Here is a 24616-nt window from a genome sequence, read left to right as displayed (position 1 = left end):
ACCTAGCTCTTTAAAAAATACAAGTGAATTTTGCATGGAGGTTCACAGTTTCCATGATACTTCTGTATCTTGGTGTAGCACCAGCACTTGAGTGTAGAATTTACATGCTAATTAAATGAAAAATAGTTTTTAAAAAATGCCCTCTCTTAATTATGCTGGCAAAATTGATAATCTTTCCAATTTCTTTGGTTCGTAGGTTGTGCATCAGTAAGCTATTTTATTTGTATCTGTTTTCTACTTTGCCCTACTTTCTTAGATTCAAGTGTATAAAAAGGAGACTCAGGGTATCACCAGCTCTGGCTTTGCATCTTTGACGTTTGAGGGAACTTTGGGAGCCCCTATCATACCTCGCACTTCAAGCAAGTATTTTAACTTCACTACTGAGGACCACAAAATGGTAGAAGCCTTACGTGTTTGGGCATCTACTCATATGTCACCGTCTTGGACATTACTAAAATTGTGTGATGTTCAGCCAATGCAGTATTTTGACCTGACTTGTCAGCTCTTGGGCAAAGCAGAAGTGGACGGAGCATCATTTCTTCTAAAGGTACATATTTTTTAATACTGGGAATTATAAGTTAGCACCACTTACATGTCTGTAAAGAGCTTATGTTTCAGCATTCTGATGAGATAAATGTGCATGCTGTGTATTGTACTAGGAACTTAAATTTTAACTATTTTTGATGAGCCTCGATATTCATGCAGCTCTACTCTTGTACCTCTCTAAAATTTTACACTTTCCTTCTAGAGAAATATAGTGTTATCAGATCTACATGTTAAATATAGTATGACTTATGCATTTTTTTTATTTTAGTAGTAATAAGATGTAGACTTGTTTTCTATTATTTCATAGTTTGTAGTCCTCTACATGAATATTTCTGTTTCCCTGTCAAGGTCACCTTCTCTCTCATTTATTTACTTTTTTGTCCCGTTGATGTTGGGTTGTCTTCTTATGTCTTTCACTGCCTACTTCATAGTCATACCATGGATAGTTTTGAAGCATTTTGCATTACTGTGTTTTGCTTTTCAATCAGCAAGATAAAAAAATAACTTAAGACCCATCAAATCTCTGTATATACCTATCCCAGTTTAGAGAATAACTTCTGGAGAAGCTGGATGTCTGATGTTTTTCTTGCCTGGACATCCTATGGAGGATACATTTGAACAAATGCCTCTTCAGGCCTGCTTCTATAGTTATTTCTCTCTATACTCTCTTTGGAATAATAGGGCAAGAAATGGAGTGCAGTGGCACTTGGACAAGTCTTGAAGTTTAGCATTATTATCATTTACACCTTGCCCATATTAAAAAACAGAGAAGTTAGAAATCATTGAATAAAATACAAAGTTCTAGCAGTTGAAAATAGCACATTCATATACACATGGAATATTATGAGAAAGTCATAAATACATGCCATGCAGAAAGTTAAATAAGTCAAATATGATAAAGCTGAAGCTAAAGCAATGTAAAATCAAACAAACTTAGAGCGAATTTTAGGTCAGCCAGTCATACTCTCTGGCAAAAGTGACATTCTTAACAAATGAGCATTTGCTAACAACTGAACACTGCCTATGACAAGGACTCTACTACTATGCAGTAAGGCATATTCTATCTTTTGACTATGTTTTTAGAAAATTCTTAAATTCTAAGATAAAATATGCCAACTTTTAGCTGAAATAGTTGAGTCTACATTTTCTCTCTGCAGAAACACAACATATACCTGCATCCCATTGTAACAGATAACTTTTTTGGACAAGTGAAAACAACTGTCATGTAACTGTTAGTTTAAAATACAATATTGAAAAGTCAAAAAAGAGCCCATATAGCCAAGACAATCCTAAGCAAAAAGAACAAAGTTAGAGGCATCATGCTACCTGACTTCAACCTATACTACAAGGCTACAGTAACCAAAAAAGCACTGTACTGCTACCAAAGGAGATATATGGACCAATGGAACGGAACAGAGGCCTCAGAAATAATGCCACACATCTACAATCATCTGATCTTTGACAAACCTGACAAAAACAAGCAATGGGGAAAGGATTCCCTATTTAATAAGTGGTGTTGGGAAAACTGGCTAGCCATATGCAGTAAACTGAAACTAGACCCCTTCCTTACACCTTATACAAAAATTAATTCAAGATGGATTAAAGACTTAAAACATAAGCCCTAAAACCATAAAAACCCTAGAAGAAAACCTAGGCAATACCATTCAGGACATAGGCATGGGAAAAGACTTTATGACTAAAACAAAAAAAAGCAATGGCAACAAAAGCCAAAATTGACAAATGGGATCTAATTAAGTTAAAGAGCTTCTGCACAGCAAGAGAAACTGTCATCAGAGTGAACAGGCAACCTACAGAATTGGAGAAAATTTTTGCAATCTGTCCATCTGACAATGGGCTAATATCCAGAATCTACAAGGAACTTAAACTAATTTACAAGAAAAAAAAACCCCATTAAAATGTGGGCAAAGGATATGAACAGACACTTCTCAAAAGAAGACATTTATGCGGCTAACAGACATATGAAAAGTTCATAATCACTGGTCATTACAGAAATGCAAATCAAAACCACAATGAGATACCATCTCACACCAGTTAGAATGGCAATCATTAAAAAGTCAGGAAACAACATGCTGGAGAGGATGTGGAGAAAAAGGAATGCTTTTACACTGTTGGTGGGAATGTAAATTAGTTCAGCCATTGTGGAAGACAGTGTGGCGATTCCTGAAGGATCTAGAACCAGAAATACCATTTGACACTGCAATCCCATTACTGGGTATATACCCAAAGGATTATAAATCATTCTTCTATAAAGACACATGCACACGTATGTTTATTGCAGCACTATTCACATTAGCAAAGACTGGGAACCAACCCAAATGCCCACAAATGGTAGACTGGATTAAGAAAATGTGGCACATATACACCATGGAATAGTATGCAGCCAAAGCAAGGATGAGTTCATATCCTTTGCAGGGACATGGATGAAGCTGGAAACCATCATTCTCAGCCAACTAACACAAGAACGGAAAACCAAACACCGCATGTTCTCACTCATAAGTGGGAGTTGAACAATGAGAACACATGGAGACCGGGAGGGGAACGTCACACACTGGGGCCTGTTGTGGGGTAGGGGGCTAGGGGAGAGATAGCGTTAGGAGAAATACCTAATGTAGATGATGGGTTGATGGATACAGCAAACCACTATGGCACGTGTATACCTATGTAACAAACCTGCACATTCTGCACATGTATCCCAAAACTTCAAGCATAATTTTAAAAAAAGAAAAGAATTAGAAAAGCCTTTCTTATGACAATTTAAGAATAAGCCTCAAAAGTCTTTTTGTACCCTTCAACTCAGCAATTTTATTTTCATTATCTTAAGGAAATAATTTAAAATATTTACAAAGGTGCATTTAAAAGAATATATTTATCTTACAGTATAAAAAATGAGAATACAGTAGAAAAATTAGAAAAAAATAAATACTAACAATAGAGAATTGTGTACACTATTTATGTAGGATGACCATAAAATAACATTGTAAATGTCACCATAAAATACTTTGTAACCATAAAATGACATTATAGACATACACTTGTTGAGGTAGAATTTCATGATAATCTATTTAGTGATTACTGTAGTTTCATTTACTCACTAAAAATGTATATGTATATAGCAAAAATATATTGGGAGGCCTATAAAGCAACATTTTACTGTTTTCAACTCTGGGAAATAGAATTATGAGTGATTTTTTTTTCCAGACAGTGATTTTCTTATGTATCAGAAATAATTTTTAAATTATATTTTTTAATAACAGAGGAGCTAGACATTACTTGATATAACGTCTAGTTACATACAAAATAGTATAATCATTTTCCATCTCAACCTGTGCACAATATTAACATTGGTACCTTTTTTACTAACCACAGTGCATTTATTTTAATTTTTCAGTAGCCGTGGTATACCAATCATTTGCATTAAATATAATTTAATAAATTTGTTGATCTGACATCATTCCATATTTTTCTCTATACTGTTAATATTATATAAGTTATTTTTCTGAGCAATACTCTCAAATTGAATTTTCTCTAAGTATATATATTCTATTTGTTTTAATATCTACAGTATTGGTGCAGCCTTATCTTCTGTGTGTTTTGTTTTATGGTTTTTTTTTTTTTATTATAAATAACCAGGCGTCATTTATAGCCTAAGCTGGTGGGTAGTTTGTATGTCTCATCTGTAATATGGTTTGGAGAACAAAAAGCATAATGTGAACCAGAAAATCATCATATAAAGGAAATTATTCAAATTTGCAACATTTACATCTTTGTATGGAAACATCAGAATAATGCTTTACAACTAATTTAAGAATGAGACTGAATCTCATAAAAATTTGATTAATGTCAAAGAAATGTATTACTATTATAATTTTTAGAGCATTCATAATTTTACTAGTTGTATTTATGTGCAAAAATATTTTAATACATATGAGTGTTTTTCAAGACCATTTTGGTTTGTTTTTATTGTATAAAGCACTTGACTCAGGAATATTTAGTCTGAGCTTATGGCAGTGTGACTCTTTTTCTCCTTTACATTCTTCTACATTTTCCACATTACCCATATTTCATATGTAGTTCTTTAACAATCAGAAAATAATGTCATATTTAAAATAGGGCCTGTATTCAGAGGCATAAGTTTAATTACTTTTAAGTACTGTTTCCAGGAAAAAAACTTTTTAGCACAAGCATTTTTTCAAAAGGATCATAAAACTACTCTACTCTCTTATGGCAGGTATGGGATGGCACCAGGACGCCATTTCCATCTTGGAGAGTCTTAATACAAGACCTCGTTCTTGAAGGTGATTTAAGTCACATCCATCGGCTACAAAATCTGACAATAGACATTTTAGTCTACGATAACCATGTTCATGTGGCAAGATCTCTGAAGGTGATGTTGAGTAGGAAAAAATGTTATTTTATGTTTTTATAAATTATAGTGATTTTTGCTCATGTAAATTTTTTATATATGGTTACATGTATAGGTGATACAGTCTAGAAATTATATTTATTTCTTTGATTTTTAAGTTGTAAAATGTATATTACAATAAATTATTAAAAGATAAACTTAATGGGTTAGAGCAATTTTTAAAATAGTCTTTCTTAAATATCTTAAAGGTATACATAATTTTACTGTGAAAATAGTATAGAAAAATTTTGTTGTGTGAGATAATACTGCTTTAGAATGAAAAAGGCTGTATAAAATATTGCTAATTTAAATGCTAAGCTTGGTAAACTGGTTTGATAGAATGTAGCTGATAACTTTTTGTTCATTAGTTTAACAAATTGTTAAATTACTTCTAATATTATTATAAATTGGGTGTGTGTGTATACTGTGTAATTTATAGAATTTGCATACTGTTTTCTGAAATACATTAAGATACACAGTTTAGATATGGCAGTACTTAACTATTAACAAAAATTGTAGGGAATTTTTTTCTCTATTGTATCTTTTATTTGCAAGTACTTTTTGTAGTAAAGAATGGTATGATAAATAATAATACAGTAAATAATAAGAGTAACCTTTGCTAGGCACTATAAGATAGGTGATGATAGTCATCTCGTTCTACAAATGTGAAATGAGGCACTCAGAGGTTACGTCAGTGGTTCAAGATTCCACAGCTAGTTGGATTGAAGCAGGGTATTTCCCTGACCCCTTCATGGGCGGGAACTGGAGTGCACGGGTGCTGGAACTAGCCAGCCGCTTCAGTGCTGGCAGGGGAGAGCTCCACTCACTCAGACCACAGGAGGGGGAGCATGCGGGTGAGCAGGTGCAGCAGCCAGGGCAAAGGCTTTTGGGCACGGGCTTAGAAGCAAACTCTGTACTGGCCCCACAGCAGCATCTGAGAGGGTGCCGGTGACCCCTGAAGCCCCAGAGGAAGTGTTACAGTACTGTTTTAGCTCTGTCTTCCATGGACAGCTTAAGTGTTAACAGCTCAGTGGAGGGTAGCTGTGACCGACTTTCACACCACACTTGTGGCACCCGAGCTCTTGTGTACCATCCAGGAGGAATGAGGTCTCAAGAATAAATTGAAGATGGTAAATGCAGGGGATTTTATTACTGATGAAAGTGGCTCAGTGGGAAGGGGAAGTGAAAAGGGGATGGAGCAGGAAGGTAGTCTTACCTTGAAGTCTGGCCCTCTCTGGCCAGATTCTTCTCCGAGGTTACACCATCAAGCTGTCCCTCTGAAGTCAAGCTGCTTCTCTCTGACATCCAGCCATAGTGTCTGATGGCCAGCTGCCTCTCTTCTCTCTGCCGGCTGAGCCTGGGGTTTTTATGGGCACAGGATGGCAGGTGGGGTGGGCCACGGGTGGTTTTAGAAAAGGCAACATTTAAGCAGGAAAACAGGGATGTAAGTTCTCACTTTGGGCCGCGGTATCAGGCTTTTCAGCTTGAGAGCAGGGTCCTTGCTGGGGACCTGCCCTCTTCTGTGTAGAATTTCCCTCCCTCCTGTCCCTATCTGGATGAAGCCAGTGTTTGAATCCACAATGTCTCTTTGCAGAGCTAATCTTTTAAAGCATTAAATGGAAGTGATCTACATCACAAATATCTTCTAGCCTACTTATAGGAAGTTAAAAGAAAACAGTAAGAGTGAAGATCTGAATTTCAATGCCCAATTTCCCTTTATAAATCAGTGGCCATGGAGTAGCAAATATATCCATTCTACATTGTATTACAAATAAGTTCACCATCAATACTGTTCTGGGTTACAGAAAAAATAGCAATTAAAAAACAAAACAACAACAAAACAAGTAAGTTTACCCAACTCAAATCAATAAATTAGATTAAATCCAGGGTCCAGGTTGCTAGTGACTGTACTTTTTTGTCCTCTGTGTGTATATATGCATGCACATACATCTGTGACATATCAGAAAACACTGACTGTTGGAGATATATTTTTGACATTATTTCCCTGAAAGATATTATCTACATTGATTAGTTTATTTCAAAATTAAATATAATGATAAGTTCAGTTCTGGAGGTTTTTTCATAGAGTTCTTTCATAAATAAAATGAATTTACATTTTAGATTCACCTCAGTTCCACACTCTGCATACCTTCCTTTGCCATTTTATTCTCTTCTGTTTCGCTATACTGCTTCCAAACAGGTCTTCCAACATAGGTCTTTCTGTTTCCGCTTTTCCTGCTTTTCTTGTCTTAGTCCTGAACAGCACCTATCACAGTGCTTTCCCTGTAGTGAGGATGAAGTAATAGCTGCTGCTGAATGAATGAATCAGTGAATGCTGTGGATTTTTTTTCCAGATTCTTTTCTCCTTTTTTATGTTCTGCTTTATTTTGCCCACTAGAGGGTGATATGAGCACACATAATTAAGAAAATATATGGCACTGTGTTTTCTGTGAAGATATCATGGCATTATATTAATTTGTCTGCAATGTAATATAAAAATGAAAATGATTTTTCTCTGTGTAAGTAATATAACTTTAGATTTTTATTTAATACACATTGACATCACATTTATTTGTTTTCTGACAACCTCTGTAACATTTCTTCTTAATTTAGGAACTCTTCACTCACATGACATTGATATAAATGAATTCTCCTTGGTACTTTCAAGACAACTGTTTAAAATTACGTTTTTGTGTCAAAATACCTGGAACCAGTGCGAAAGACTTTTGTTGTATAGGAACAGGCAAAAATGTGTTTTTATTTTAATAAAGAGGACAATATAATGCAATTATAGAATATAATATAATCAACATCTACAAGCAATGTATTTTAGAGCCCGAATTGCCCTTAACTATTTTTGTTATATCATTCCCTTAAACATTTTACACAGACCCAGTCACATAAACTGAGATTTCAAATCTTTTGTCTAGAAACTAAAGCTTTACTTTCTAAATCCCTACTCTTATCCAGACACAATTGTTAATTATAAAATATACCTGGTCATAATTATGTTTTGGCCTTCAATAGTTCAACAACTGTGATTTGGTTGGCTATTTTGAGACATATTCAGGGAATTAAAAATAATAAACCTAAAGAGAAATTCGTGACCGTTTATGAGGAATCGTTTGATTATTTCTAAAGAGATAGTCATTTCTTACTAGCCATATTTACTTTGCTTTTTTTTTTTAGTGTTTCTAGTTTTTTTTAGTATTTAAATAGACTTCTATAATTGTTTTTTAAACAGTATTTTTATAATTTTTTGGTTGATATTTCATTTGTATTTTTGGAACCTTAATACTGACAAGATTAACCAATACTTGTTTTTTATAATAGAGCATCTGGCACATTTCATAGTATTTTTAGTGAAGCTTTTGAAAAAATACAATGCTGCCTCCATAAGGAATTTTTGATAATAACAACTTATCTTTATGTGAATAACTTATATCTTGGCCTCGAAATTTTGTTATATTAAAAAATACTGTAGTAGACAAGATAGTATAATAAACACCTGTGTGTTCACCTTATTTTTAAATGTTTTGCCGCATCTATTTCAGACACTTTTAAATTTTAGGAAATAAAACTCTACACATTGAACCTTCTTTGAGCCACTGCCTGCTCTGGTTTTTTTTTGGTTTGTTTGTTTGTTTTTCTCTCCTCTCTGTGTCTCCATATGTAGGTTTGTATGTATACCTATGTTTATTATCCTTTTTCTTTATGTATTTTTTGATAGGGTAAAGCCCCCCTCTCATTCTTTAAAATTGATTTGACTGTTTCTGTTGTATAAGTTTTTGGATTAGCTTTTCAGATTCCATGAAAGCTTCTGGGAATTTTGATTGAATTGCATAGAATTTAAAGTTTAATTTGGAGGAAATTATCATTTTTGTAATATCAGAGCTTTTTGTGTGTGAATATCTTTCTCTATGTGTTTAGGCCTTCTTTCAAATCTTTTGTAGATCATACATACATGTGCTGTACTAATATATTTATATATATATATACACACACATATTTTTAAAGAATCACAAAATAATCAAGTCAAAAAGAATGAGATAAAACTAGAAATTTTTATGTTTTTTCCAATGTCTCACTTTGAAGACTATGAGGAAAATTAGTTTTTTCTTTTTTCTTTTTATGCTTTTCTTCTTTAACTTTCTTTATACTACTCCCTGGCTGTGATATAGATGTAAGTGAAAGAGGTCAAAGGAAAGGCTTGTATCTTGTCTGCTCCTCATAAAACCCATGATTGGATGGGAAAAAAGATCCTTGGGAATGAAGGAGTAGCACCTGGCAGTGTGGGTTTTCTCCTTACCTCCTTTGCTTATATCCTCCATCAGAAATAAAGAGTAATGAGGGGAAATATAATTAAGAGAAGCTACAATAAGCAGAATTGGAAAGTTGATTTGCTACTCATCTTTTTTTTTTTTAAATGTTTCCTTTTATAGGATTGAGCCTCCGTAATCTGAAAGTCCAGAATTCTCCTAAATGCAAACCTTTTTTTTCCTTTTCTTTTCTTGTTTTTCAACTCTATTTTTTTCTTTTATTTATTTATTTATTTATTATTATTATACTTTAGATTTTAGGGTACATGTGCGCAATGTGCAGGTTAGTTACATATGTATACATGTGCCATGCTGGCAAACCTCTTTGAGTGCCAGTATGAGAGTGACCCCTTTGCTTTCCGATTATTCAGTGTACAAAAATTTTGTGTCATGCACAAAATTATTGAAAATATTATAGAAAATTACCTTCAGGTTATGTGTATAACATATATGTGAAACATAAATGAATTTCATGTTTAGACTTGGGTCTCATCCCTAAGATAGCTCATTATATATATGCAGATATTCCAAAATCTGTAAACATCTGAAATGTGAAACACTTCTGTTTTCAAGTATTTCAGACAAAGAATATTTAACCTATATAGCTTTTTTGTTATTTAAGATGTCTGTTATTCAATCCTGAACTTATGGGGGAAAAAAAGTGGTATCCCTATAGTCATCCAGTAGTCAGCAGTGCTATATTTATATAAATGAATTAAATTTCCTTGTTTGTAACTCCTTTTGCTTCTAAATCTTTCTTCATAAATATAAATGTGATTTAGGTTATATAGCTTCTTTTAGGTAGGTGTCAATATCTTTGAATAGCATTCTGCAGCTCTCTCATTTGAAATCTCCATTAAAAGAAAAATCTCAGTGGTCTATAATTAAAGACATTTGTAGACTAAGTTTAGCAAAACATCTGAGATTAACTATAGAACATTTAATTCAAAACTCTAATTAGTTAACTCTTATGTTTCACACTGTGGTGGTGCGGGCACAAATGCAGAAGTTTTCTTTCCATGGAACTTGTAAGATGGAACATGTTTATTATTTTTTGATAGTATCATATTTAAAATTTCTTCTTAGCATTCTTGTAATGACAGTATCTTCGGGATCATATTTAATTAATCCTTAAACTAGTTAAAGCAAGGCATTTTCAGAAACCTTAGTCAAATGGAGGGCTTGAATTCCGTTTAGGTAATGGGTTTCTTAACCATTATATTTTATTGATGCTAAGACACAATATTTTTTCACATTGTAATATATCTGAAATGGAAATATCTCTTACAGTTGAATGTGTGTGTATGTGTATGTGTGTGCACACACGCATATGCATGCACATGTCCATATATTTAGTTTTGATATAGTGTCCATGCAGCTGATACTCAGCCACACTCATATAGCATACTTTGCAGATACTTTAGTATATTTCCTGACTTGTCAGTGCCCTCGTTGGCCCCATATTGGTTATTAAAGTTTTAAATATCAGAAGTATTTTAATTTTTCCCCACTTTCTAAATAACAAATGATCTATTTTTTAGGTTGGAAGCTTTCTTAGAATCTATAGCCTTCATACCAAACTTCAATCAATGAATTCAGAGAATCAGACAATGTTAAGTTTAGAGTTTCATCTTCATGGAGGTACCAGTTATGGTCGGGGAATCAGGGTCTTGCCAGAAAGTAACTCTGATGTGGATCAACTGAAAAAGTAAGCTTTTAGTATTTAGAAAATGTAAATAAGGTATTGATTAAGCCGATTTCTAAGATAATATTGTTCCTGGGGCTTCTGATAGTTCCCTAGCCTTTTGTGCCATTTGCCATGTTTTTAAATAGATGAGCCAAATGAAACAAATCAAATGATTATAGGCTCATATAGCTAAGTAGTAGCAGAGCCAGGGTTATAGTTGAAGTTTTCCAACAGTTAGAATCTGGCTTTTACACTCATGCTTCTCTTCTATCATTTACCGCACTCTCCAAGTACAGCAACAAACAGTGGAAACTAGACCTTAGCTAAAGTTTGGAAAATTTGATACATATCTAAGATTCCAAAAATATTTAATTCTCTCATGAAAAAAATATATTTCTGAAGTGCCACTGATTAAATAGATAACACATGTTTTGGTGTATCACTCTCTTTTAAACTTTTTAACTTTTACATGTGCCAGAAAGTAAATAGTATCTTAGACCTGCTATATATTTAGATCTGCTTTTCCCAAGGTATTCCTAGTGAGTACTGTGTGCAGAAGCATTTTGGTCAATATTCTAGAAATTTTAAGTCTTCATATCTTCAAAGAGAAAACATACTGTTCATTAAATTTAAATAACTTTTGTCTACATTTTAATTCATTGGAATCAGTGTGACATTCAATTAGCTTCTGTTTTATTTTATATCAATTTCACTGATTTTTAATTCATATTTAGCTTCTTGAATCTAGAGTTAGATTGTTCTGACTCAGAATGCCATCCATTAAATTCCCAGTTTATTTTTGTTTGTATTATTTCATCATTCTATTGTTTCACTTGTATCTCTCTCAACTCAGATTTTTAATTTGAACCTTCAGAAAATCTGATGAAAGCAATAGATCCTTTACTGAAGAATGCATATACATACAAAATTTTAAATACAATTTCAATAAATTTCTGGATTTTGTGGGTAGAGCTAAATTTACTATATTGACTTTGTTTTATGCAATTTGAAATTGTATTCTTTCAATTATAGGGATTTAGAATCTGCAAATTTGACAGCCAATCAGCATTCAGATGTTATCTGTCAATCAGAACCCGACGACAGCTTTCCAAGTAAGGATAATCTTTAACGTTGACAGTTTAGTTCTTGCTAAATAAAATAGTTTTATCAACATAATTCTTTTTAATGTCTCCTCTTTGTCTCTCCCATTAAAAATTTCATGTAGTAGAGGAACATACTAAAATCTTAACTGTGCCCTATGCCAAAAAGTAAACATGGTTTCTTCCTAAATTATATAATTACGTTTTCAAATTGGGTGGTAGTGATTACTTGATTATGATATATACATTTCATATGTGTGTATTCACAAGAAAATCTGTATTGATTTCATAGACAGCTATTTTGCTTGTCAGTTTTTAAAGGGAACAAAGATTGTTTTTGCCACTTATTTCACATAACCCAAATACTTTTTGCTCACAGTTATGTTAGATGTATACATAGTTTCTAGTCTTTATTGAATTAATCAGGTATCTAAATACAAAATTTTAACAAACAGTGGGATATTTGTCTATCCCACTAATATTGTCTAATATTGTCTGCTTGAATAAGTGACTAGTCAAATCTGAACTTGAACGCTTTCAATGTGCATTGTTTTTTCCTTTACCACTTTATCTTAATTTCTGGGTTTTTGTTTGTTTAAGAGACAATGTCTTGCTCTGGCGACCAGGCTAGAATGCAGTGATGGAATCATAGCTCACTGCGGCTTCAAACTCCTGGGCTCAAGCAATATCCTCCCTCCTCAGCCTCCTGAGTAGCAGGGACTTGTAGTCCTGCACATGCCAACATGCCTGGCTTTTTTTACTCTTAATTTTTTAATTTTTTATTTTTTGGTAGAAACAGGATCTCACTATATGTTGCCCAGCCTGGTCTCAACCTCCTGGTCTCCTGGTCTCAAGCAAGCCTCCTGCCTTAGCCTCCCAAAATTCTGGGATTATAGGCATGAGCCACCACACCTGGCCTGTCTTAATTTCTACTTCTGCATTTTGGGACCTAGAATCTAGGTCATGTTTCTCTATTGTTTTTTTTTTCTACCTAACTCCTACCCTGCTATGATCCAAAGAATCATTTTATGAGATTTATTTTCTTTCCATCCCAATAATAAGCATGAAAATTAACATACATTTCTTGGTAGGCATGTAAGTGCCTGCAGGCATTATTATTTAATTCTTTTTTTGTTTGTTTTTTTTTGAGACGGAGTCTTGCTCTGTTGCCCAGGCTGGAGTGCAGTGGTGCGATCTCTGCTCACAGCAAGCTCCGCCTCCCGGGTTCACGCCATTCTTCTGCCTCAGCCTCCCAAGTAGCTGGGACTACAGGCACCCGCCACCACACCCGGCTAATTTTTTTTTTATATATTTTTAGTAGAGACGGGGTTTCACTGTGTTAGCCAGTATGGTCTCGATCTCCTGACCTCATGATCCGCCCGCCTCGGCCTCCAAAGGGCTGGGATTACAGGCGTGGGCCACTGCGCCTGTCCGCATTATTATTTAATTCTAACAACAATCCTATGAGATGAATTATTCTGTCACCTTTTAACAATGGGAAACTGAGGCTTTGATGGATGGATATCATATAATTTGTCCACAGTTACTTAGCTGTTAACTGATGACAAAGCAAGACAGGTTCAAATGCAGGCTTTTTGAGTTTTTGTACATACTTTACATTTATTTTCTTCATTCTCTCTGTTTTAAAACTCTCCTTATTTTAAAATGCTAACAACTTCGTGATAACGTTTTGGCCTGGTATATGATTACTTGAACTGCTATTAGGAAACCAATTTAGTTCAAATGACAGGTCACTTGGAGACAGTATAATTTGTAATTATACTTTATACTTTTTACAATCTCTTTTTCCTTTTAAAATGATTCATTATTTTTAAAGTACACTGTAATATGTGTTATAATTTCTAGTTGAATAGCTTTCACTGTGCCTTTATTCCCTACTCCCTGAGGTAAGATTTAACAGTTTAGTGTGATTCCTTCAATCACTTCATCTTTATACAAACATATATACCTATATATAAACAATATGACTCTTCTCTTTCTCTTAAATTTTTACCAAAATGAATTCACACTATAATAAATAGTTGCTTTCTTCAACAATATATTGTAGATCTTTTTTTCTGGGCTAATTCATATGACTCAAATTCATTATAGTTGCATAATAATAATATTATGCTTTTTTCATTTTTCATTTAATAGATGTTGAGATCATTACCAGTTTTTTGCTCTTACAAATAATACTTTAATAAACATCCTTGAATATATGTACTTCCATGTTTTTACTTCTCCACAATAAACTCCTAAAAGTGAGGTCGATGTATCTAAGGTTATGCACATTTTTTAATAGATGCTGCCAGATTATTTACCAAAGGTCATAGGAATTTATATCTAAATAGCAGTGTAGGAGAATATACTTTACTCACACCTTCACAGTATTGGAAGTTAACACTATATGTAATTTTTGACAGTTCAGCAGGTGAAAGGCGTTTTCTTACTTAATTTTCCTGACTACTTGGAAACTTGAAAATCTTACTATATATTTACAAACGTTTTTAATTCTCTCTTCCTCAGGTTTTCTGCTCTTACCCTTTATCTGATTTTCTGTTGAATTATATTTTTGTCAGTTTGTGGGCAACCATGTATGTTTTACACATTTTCTTATTTGACTACTTTTATGGTTTCTGCCATTATTTCCATCTCGTGTTGTAATGGCCAATATTAATTACTAAATTAGATTTATTGAAATTATACCATGCCAGCTTGAGATGTCCATTCAAGTCCTCTTGACTTGGATTTTTATACCACTTATTAGCAATATTGAGGATATGTTTGTGTGTATGATGCTTTATAAAATAAATTATAAAAACATAATGTACTGTTATGTATAATAGAATGTAAGCTAAAGTTATTACAAAATACACATTTTTAAAGTCTTAAATTCTTCTTTTTAGAAAGCATTTTGTAACCTTAATGCTATGACTACTACTTTTGCTTTTTTGTTAGAGTAAAATCCTGTTTTTGATGTTCATTTGGTCATTCTATTAAATTTTGTAAGTTTACTATTTTATCCATCTCCGCTTTTATTTCCTCTACACTGTATTTTTTCAACATAATAAAAACTTTCGTACATGGTAGAGTTAAAACAGTTGTACAATGAATACTCAAATAACTACCAGCTAGACTCTCCAATAACTATTTTACTTCGTTTGCTCTGTCACGTGTATTTATTTCTATATATCTCTTTTTTTTTTCTTTTGAGATGGAGTCTCGCTTCATCCTCCAGGCTGGAGTTCAGTGGCATGGTCTCGGCTCACTGCAGCCTCCGCCTCCTGAGTTCAAGCTTCTCCTGCCTTAGCCTCCCAAGTAGCTGGGATTACAGGTGCCTCCCACCACGCCCAGCTAATTTTTGTATTTTTAGTAGAGACACGGTTTCACCATGTTGGCCAGGCTGGTCTCGAACTCCTGACCTTAGATGATCTGCCCGCCTCGGCCTCCTAAATTGCTGGGATTATAGGTGCGAGCCACCGTGCCTGGCCTATGTGCCTCTTCATTCATTAATTTATATTTTTTATACATTTCAAAGTAAGTTGCAGACATAAGTACATTTTCTAAACACTGTGGTATGAACATAATTAGCTAGAGTTTAGTAGTTAGAGTTTTTTATTTTTGAGGTAAAATTAGCAGTGAAATGGACAACTTTCCATTTTATGAACCACTCCATGAGTTTTGACTAATACATAAACATGTAACCCAAATTCCTCTAGATTTGCTGTTCTAGAACTTTGAAAAAATTGAATCATATGTACTCTTTTTGTACATACTATATGTTTTTGAGATTTAATCACATTGTTGCATATATCGTTTTTTCCTTTTTAATGCCTAGTTTGTTTCCTTTTTAATGCCTAGTCACATGATATGCGGTAGACATTTTTTCTTTAGATAGGAATTTCTAGTTGTTATGACATCATTTGTTTCCTTTTTCCTATTAGATGGCTTCAATGTCTTTGTCAAAAATCAAGCAAGTATAAATGTGGGCTTATGTCTAGGCTTCCCATTCAGTGCTTACTAGTATAGTGTGAAGTATGCATTTTCCCCATACTAAATTTTCAGTGATTGCAGCACCATTTGCATTCTTCTTGCATTGCTTTGCTGCTTTAGTAAAAAATCAAAATACAACGTAAATGTGGGTTTATTTCCAGGCTCTCTATTTAATTTAATTCAGTTGATCTATTTTTCAATCCTCATGCCAGTACCATGTTGTCTTAAATTACTGTAAGTTTATAGTAAGTCTTGAAGTCATGTACATTGTTCTCCAACTTTGTTATTTTATAAAATGTTATTTAATATTCTAGATTTTCTGCACTTCCACATAAGTGATAGCATCTGCTTTGCAATCTCTACAATAAAGCCTCTGCTATTTGTTTGTTTGTTTGTTGTTGTTTTGAGGCAGAGTCTCGTTCTGTTGCCCAGACTGGAGTGCAGTGGCACAATCTCAGCTCACTGCAGCCTCTGCCTCCTGGGTTCAAGTGATTCTCATGCCTCAGCCTCCTGAGTAGCTGGGATTACAGGCATCTGCACCACACTTGGCTAATTTTTGCATTTGTAGTAGAGATGGGGTTTCACCATGTTGGCCAGGCTGGTCTCTAACTCCTGACCTCAAGTGATCTGCCCACCTCAGTCTCCCGAAGTGTTGGGATTATAGGCGTGAGCCGCTGTGCCCACCCCAGCCTCTGCTATTTCGGAAGGATTATGCTGAATTTACAGATTAATTTGGAGAGAATTGATATCTTAACAATATTGAGCCTTCTAAATCATGAATGTGGCATATCTCACCATTTATTTATATTTTCTTCAGTTTCTCTCAGCAGCGCTCCATTGTTTTCAGTTCTCCATTGAAGTTGTAATGGACTTAATTTTTTTGCCTTTTCCTTTTTTAGGCTCTGGATCAGTATCATTATACGAGGTAGAAAGATGTCAACAGCTATCTGCTACAAGTAAGACTATGTATCGTTTTTGAGATGGGCACAGTAATGAGCATAATAAAGTCTGCCTCTACACTTACCAGCTAATCCATTTCTTTCTAATAGTAGAACACATATCCTTTAAAGCTAAAATATGTCCATATTTAGCTTTCTTCTTCTACCGTGTCTTGTTGGCATAAAATGGAACCCATAAAGATAACGTGTCTTTACATTGCATATTTTAAGTCATGTATCTCTAACAGACTTAATGTTTAAAACAGATATATGTTTTAAACATTAAATACATGATGTATTTGAAGTCATGTATCTCTGTTAGAGTTACATGACTTCAAATATGCAATGTAAAGACACGTATCTTTAAACTATTACATGAAGAGTTATCCCTGTCACATGATGCATTTAACAGTGTACCATAAAGGAGCTCCTTGCAATATGCCTCAAAATTTTAATTTAATGTTAGTAATGATAGTGTGTCTATCAAGTACCCTCCTTCTATTACATCAGCTAAGATTAAAAAAAATTTTTCAGAAAAATATTTTTAACCACAAATTTATTATATGTGCTATTGTAAAAATTTTAATTTCTCAAATTGGAGAAGGAAGATACAAATATGAATGGGAGAAGGATTGATGAAAGCTTTTAATGTTGTGTTGTAATTGGAGGTACTACCATTATGTACTCATGTTTTCTAGGTAAACACAGAAGTTGATGTAGCCGTGTGTATGTATGATACATATATATTCACACATATACACATTTGTTTATATTATAGGGGTGTGTGTGTGTGTGTGTGTGTGTGTCAGTATGAATGTGTGTTCATATGTACCCTATCTCTCTCTCCATGAAAAGGCATAGAGGCAGCAGCACTCCAGTTGCCATAAGCACACCTAGTGTGCAAATCTTGGTTTATAAATAATATTTCTCTCTAAAAGAATCAGAGCTCCTTGGTGAAACAGCAGATTTCAGAACTAAAACAAGGGAATTACAAGATTAGTATGGAGTAACCTTGTAGTACTAGAAAGTAAGGAGGTTCTCAGTTAATGATGAAACTCGTCAAATGGCTTAGGATAGAAAATGTCTAGGAACATTTGAGCATCAAAACAAATAATAGTAATTGAGTAAAGCAGGAATGCATGAGCCCATGTTGATGATGATAAAGGAAAATAAAATATATGGGGTTAAGTGGAAATATCTTTCTTAAAGTAAAATAACAAATATAAAAGGGATAATGAAATTAGAAAAAAAAAAAAAAACCACCATTTTTAACCATGATAGTCATTGTTGAGTTAGTTGTGAATCTGTGGATTCTAAACTATCAAGATATTTGATGAAAAATAAGATATTTACATTTTCTCTAGTATATTCTTGTTAAATACAAGGGGGAAACAGTAACTTTTTAGTAGAGAAGTGATTGGACACTACCTTTACCAGCTGAATAAAGTTTAGGTCTACAGTAATAGAAACACTCACTTTGTATGCCCCTTGATGTGATGCACTGAGAAGCATACAGTATCACTTACGCATTATTCCTCCAAAAATGCGTAAGCTAAATCTGAGCCTGAGGAAGAACCAGACAACACCCAAATTGGTGTTTATTCTACAGAATAAATGGCTGTACTCTTTAAATATATCAGTGTCGTGAAAAATAAAGAAAAGCCGATGACTTATTTTACATTAAAGAAGTCTAAAGAGACATGAGAATTAAATGTAATACATGGTCCAGAACTGGATCTTAGACTTGAAAATAAAATGAATGCTAAGAAGAACATTTTGAGTCCAATTGTAGAAATTTGAGTAATGTTTGTTAATTCGATTATAGTAATAAATCAGTTAAATGTTCTAATGTTGAAAATTGCCTGTAATTACGTCAATAAAATGTCTTCTTTTGAAATACGTAACTGGAGGATTTAGAGGAAAGGAGGCATAATGACTGGTAGTTATTCTCAAATGATTCAATAATATTTATGTGGTGAGAGACAGATAAAGACAGGCACAGTGACAATGATAAATGTGCAAAAATGTTAACAATTGGTGAATCTTGGTGACTATTATACAGAAGGTCTTTGTATTGTTTTTGCAATTTTCCTTAAGTTTGAAAGCATTTTAAAATGAAAAGTTAAAAACTTTAGGTTAAAATATGAGTTTGAAGCAATTGCTCTTATCACTGTGTAGCAATTTACACTAAATTGATCAGGTCTGCCAATGGCCTTTTTTTTTTTTTTTTTTTTTTTTGAGGCGGAGTCTCGCTCTGTCACCCAGGCTGGAGTGCAGTGGCGCTATTTTGGCTCACTGCAAGCTCCACCTCCTGGGTTCACACCATTCTCCTGCCTCAGCCTCCCGAGTAGCTGGGACTACAGGTGCCCGCACCATGCTGGCTAATTTTTTGTATTTTTAGTAGAGACAGGGTTTCACCGTGTTAGCCAGGATGGTCTCGATCTCTTGACCTCGTGATCCGCCCGTCTTGGCCTCCCAAAGTGCTGGGATTACAGGCGTGAGCCACCACGCCCGGCGCCAATGGCCTTTTTAAAACCATCGCCAGCTGGGTGCGGTGGCTCACGCCTGTAATCCCAGCACTTTGGGAGGCCGAGGCGGGCAGATCACCTGAGGACCGGAGTTCGAAACCAGCCTGACCAACATGGAGAAACCCCGTTTCTACTAAAAGTACAAAAATTAGCTGGGTGTGGTGGTGCATGCCTGTAATCCCAGCTACTTATTTAGGAGGCTGAGGCAGGAGAATTGCTTGAACCTGGGAGGTAGAGGTTGTAGTGAGCAGAGATCGCACCATTGCACTCCAGCCTGGGCAACAAGAGGGAAACTCCGTCTCTGAAAAAAAAAAAAAAAAAAAAAAAAAACATAATCGCCACCACAACAAAATGTTCCACTGTAATAAATGTTCCACTCTGATGTAATAAATGTTCCACTCTGATAAAGGCAAATGAGAAATAATAAATGATGAATATATTTGGGCAGACTCATTTGTCACAGAAGTATCTTCTTAAATATAAACCTTTATTAACTGAAATATTTGAAAAGAGTTGTAATTACTTGAAATATCTAATTAAGTGATACAGAGAGCCTTGTTGGTAAACCTCTGTCCTTCTTGGCCATTTGCTTCTGGAAGGAAAACTAATTCAACAAGAATTTCATTGGATTAAAGCTCAGTACTGAAAGGAATTGTCTTCACCTTTGAGGTTAATAAGATTTGTACATCATTTCCCTTTTCTAAAACACATGAAAGTGTTAAGCTTGAATGTATAGCAAGCTGTTGCCTTAAGCTAAGGGTCACCAGCAATTTTATACTTTTTCCTGGTAAAAACTGATCACTACAATCCCAGGCTATCTTTCCACAAGTAGCTTAGGAGACCTATTGTACCTGTTTCCCAGGCAATTGCTCCTAATGCTTTTGTCTGAGTTTTTTTTCCAGTTTGACTCAACTTCCTCTATTTTTCCTCTCCCTCCTCCTCCACTCCCTCCTTCCAACTCCCCAAACTTCCTCTTCTCCACTACTACACCACTTCCATGACAGTTAGATCACCCTTAATGTCCCTTCCTATTCTTAATCTGATGTTATAAACGTTGGTTCCATAAAAAGTAACTGATTTGAAACATCCAAGAGCCTGCAAATAATATTTGCAAATAATATTTTGCAAGTGTGTTTTGTTACATTCTTTTGTGGCAGATACCAGTTAGAACTTAAACAGTTGCCTAGCATAATATTTTCTTAGCTAAATAAACCTTGCTTTTTTGAGTGCTTACTAGGCAATTAAGTTACTTATTTCTTCCCCCAAATTATCCAGCGTTTATTTAGTACACATTTGTTGAGTACCTACTGTGTGTGCCTGGCACTATACTAGTGGGCCTTGGGTATACATCAGGGAATAAAGACATAACCCTTGCTTTCATGGAGTGACACTTAATAGAGCTTAAATTAATTAGATTTTATAGTATATATTTGGTTCAGGAGGATGCATGTCATAAATATGATTTTTGTTATTCTGATTTAATATAAAAATTCTTTACAGTACTTACAGATCATCAATATTTGGAGAGGACACCACTATGTGCCATTTTGAAACAAAAAGCTCCTCAACAATATCGCATCCGAGCAAAATTGAGGTCATATAAGCCCAGAAGACTATTTCAGTCTGTTAAACTTCATTGCCCTAAATGTCATTTACTGTGAGTATTTTCCATAATAAAACAAACGTTTTCATATTATTTGTGTGTATATGTGCACATATGTATAATTTTGTGTCTTAGGAATAAGTAAATTGTTAATATATATATTATATTCTGTAAGAATGGTAAAATTTTTAGGTAAAATGCTAAATTCTTAGAGAATAAATTATTCTGATAGTAATAAAAGTGGGTGCTATTTTCAGATCTAAAATTCAGCTTAGTCACTCTGATAAAGGCAAATGAGAAATAATAAATGATGAATATATTTGGGCAGACTCATTTGTCACAGAAGTATCTTCTTAAATATAAACCTTTATTAATTGAAATTTTTGAAGAGTTGTAATTACTTGAAATATCTAATTATGTGATAAAGAGAGCCTTGTTGGTAAACTTCTATCCTGCTTAATAACTAGAATATAATAAATATAATTTAAATTTTCTTTAGTAATTGAGAATTTTTCAGTGCCTTTACTCTGAATATCAGTGATTATATAAATATGTAATAAATGTATATAACTGTTTTGTAATCCTTTTACTGCATAATCGGCTCAAGACATATTCTGAAAATCATATTTAAAAGCTCCTCATCTTTTTGCATTGTACCTACTTTTCCTCTGAATATCTAAAATGATGTTTTGGAAAATGTAGATAATTGATGGTTATATGCATTTGGATGCCCTAAATTGAGTTTTCACTAAAATGTGCTACAATGTGTAAATATATATGTACATCGCCATGTATTTGTGTGCTTATAAATTGTGAGTATCTGTGTTCATTAATATACATATATTTTCCAATCCAAAATTTGGGTTTGTTTGAAGAAATTTTTTATTTTAAAATCTCTTTAAATAAAATGTGAGGGAACTGTTTTTACCCATTTGAGCTTGAAATGGTGGTTGGGATTAAAATGTATATATAAGGATTTTAGATAATTCTTCAAGTATTATCAGATTTTGGTTTATTGAATTTTGTAAAATAATACAGCTTTATAAAATAAAACCACTCTCTGCGATCATTTTTTAAACAAATAAGGATATTATCTCAGAAATTAACAGAAATTATCTAAAGTTACACAGTTAATTGGCAACAGAACCAGAATAAAGCCATACACCTTTTGATTCCAAATGATGCCATTTCTGCTACATGATACTTAACCATATGACTTGTTAAAATTATTAATTATTAAACAGAATTGGAAATATTATTAGTTTAGAAGTGCCCTTTTCCCTAAGTGTGTTAAGTGGATATTTAACTGGAATGAAGACGGGGCCACTGCATTTTTTTCTCCTACTGGGAAATTTAGCATTCTTTACAGAGGAGAAAAAAATTGATACTAGAAATAATTATGAGTAACTTTGTCTCACAAAACCAGGCATAGAAATCACTGGTAATTAATGTAAGTATGATTTGGATATACTTACCCACAAAATATCAAATATTTATCTATTGAATAAAAGTTATTTGTTCTGCAAAGTGAATTATCTCCATAATTTACATAATTTAAGAAAAAGTGACTCATCTACATATAAGAATGATACTTTTTAATTTGATAACTTGTTAAATTGAAATCTTCATGCTTATACCAAAATCGATTTGTATCATTTCATTGTCAATAATTTTAGGCAAGAAGTTCCACATGAGGGCGATTTGGATATAATTTTTCAGGATGGTGCAACTAAAACCCCAGATGTCAAGCTACAAAACACATCATTATATGATTCAAAAATCTGGACCACTAAAAATCAAAAAGGACGAAAAGTAGCAGTTCATTTTGTGAAAAATAATGGTATTCTCCCACTTTCAAATGAATGTCTACTTTTGATAGAAGGTAAGATATTTAAGTCACTGTTTTGTTAGAATACTCCTTTTGCATATTTTTCCTAATTAATTATTTAATACATTTTACAGACAACCTAGTACATATAAAGTTAAAATAGTATTTAAATTTTACAAAATTGAATATATATGTTAACTAGGTTCAAATATATATACGCACGCGTTCATAAATGTATCTTAATTACATTTGAAATTGTACTTCAGACTCAAGTGTTAACATTTAACTATATTGTTGGATTGCATTTTATTTTGTCAATGCTAAGCTGATTGTCTAGTTAAGTAATAATAAAGAGGCTGATTGCTTATGTACCATTGCTGTTTTCTTGGCCTCTGGATGTCACTGTTGTTTCATAGAAATAGGGTGAAAGTCATCTATTATATCAAAATCAAAGGAGAGACCATTGAAACAACTAAAGATAACTTGACAAGTTTTAAACGAAATTTATCATGTTTGTTTTTTCATTTTCATCTAATTTTTATCTCATATTTATCTAAAATATGTACTGTAAATTTTTTTTCATGGCAAATTTAGAATTTTTCTTAAGGCTTCTCTTCCCTTGTAACCTTTTCATTGTTTTTCTTAAGGCTTTCCTTCCCTTGAAACCTTTTCATTGTTTTTCTTAAGGCTTTCCTTCGCTTGAAACCTTTTGTAATAGAAGAAAAATACCTTCTTTAATTTGCATTAGAGTAATATTTAGCTTTATTTTTAATAAATGAGGGAATTCTATATAAATTATAGACTTTGGGTGATTATGTGTCAGTATTATAGGTTCATTTTTAACAAATGTACCACTCTGGTGGAGGATGTTGATACTGGAGGAGGCTAGCATGTATGGTAGAAGGGGATACGGAAAATCTCTGTACCTTCCTCTTAATTTTGCTGTGAACCTAAAACTTCTCCTAAAAAAAAAAAAAAAAATGAAGTCTTAAAAACAAAACATAGAATGTACAACACTGAGAGTAAACCCTAATATAGACTGGACTGAGTGATAATGGTTTGTTAGTAATGTAAACTGTGGGCTTTGAGTGATAATGGTTTGTTAAAATAGGTTTCTTGATTGACTAAATTTACCACTCTGGTGCAAGATGTTGATAATGGGGAAGAGGCTAGGGGACATAGGGAAACTTTGTACCTTTTGGTTAATTTTGCAGTGAACCTAAAACTGCTTTTTAAAAAAGTCTTATTTAAAAAAATTATGAGAATGTATGTAAAAGCACTTTGAAATGTAAAAGGAATATAAGAAATGTGAGCTATTTTTATTTTATGTTTCTGAGTATTAGGATCTTACTGCAGTATGGCACTGTTCTGGTTAGGAAGTAACAAAATAAAAAACTGACCTAGACTTAGAGATGAACCAAAGAAAACGATATAAATACAAAGTTATTCTTAGACTTTAAGGACCTGCAGCAGTATTCACTGATATTCATGCCAAGTTAATGCAGTTGACACTATTTTATTGTGACCATAGTTTACATTAGGGTTCACTCGTTCTGCTTTACAGTTCTTTATGCTTTGACAAATGCAGAATACCATGTACCCACCATTAGAGTCTCATACAAAACAGTATCAGTTAATTTCTGTAAAA

The 24616-nt window shown here is 33.5% G+C and overlaps 1 protein-coding gene across 7 annotated transcripts in view; it reads left to right on the top strand.

The window, feature by feature from the left end:
- Nucleotides 1-24616, top strand: part of POT1 (protection of telomeres 1) — a 106812-nt gene that overhangs the window by 66214 nt on the left and 15982 nt on the right. For 4 of the 7 annotated variants that reach the window (XM_054559097.2, XM_024249397.3, XM_054559096.2 and 1 more), the window contains 7 exon segments: nucleotides 257-547; nucleotides 4796-4951; nucleotides 10830-10996; nucleotides 12008-12087; nucleotides 16971-17027; nucleotides 21038-21194; nucleotides 22817-23022. In XM_054559097.2, coding sequence (XP_054415072.1) covers nucleotides 257-547; nucleotides 4796-4951; nucleotides 10830-10996; nucleotides 12008-12087; nucleotides 16971-17027; nucleotides 21038-21194; nucleotides 22817-23022 — 1114 coding nt within the window. 7 annotated transcript variants of the gene reach the window in all.

The sequence above is a fragment of the Pongo abelii genome, chromosome 6 (assembly GCF_028885655.2).
Source record: "Pongo abelii isolate AG06213 chromosome 6, NHGRI_mPonAbe1-v2.0_pri, whole genome shotgun sequence".
NCBI lineage: Eukaryota > Metazoa > Chordata > Mammalia > Primates > Hominidae > Pongo > Pongo abelii.
The sequence above is the reverse complement of the archived record's forward strand: the minus strand, read 5'-3'. Positions and strand labels throughout refer to the sequence as shown.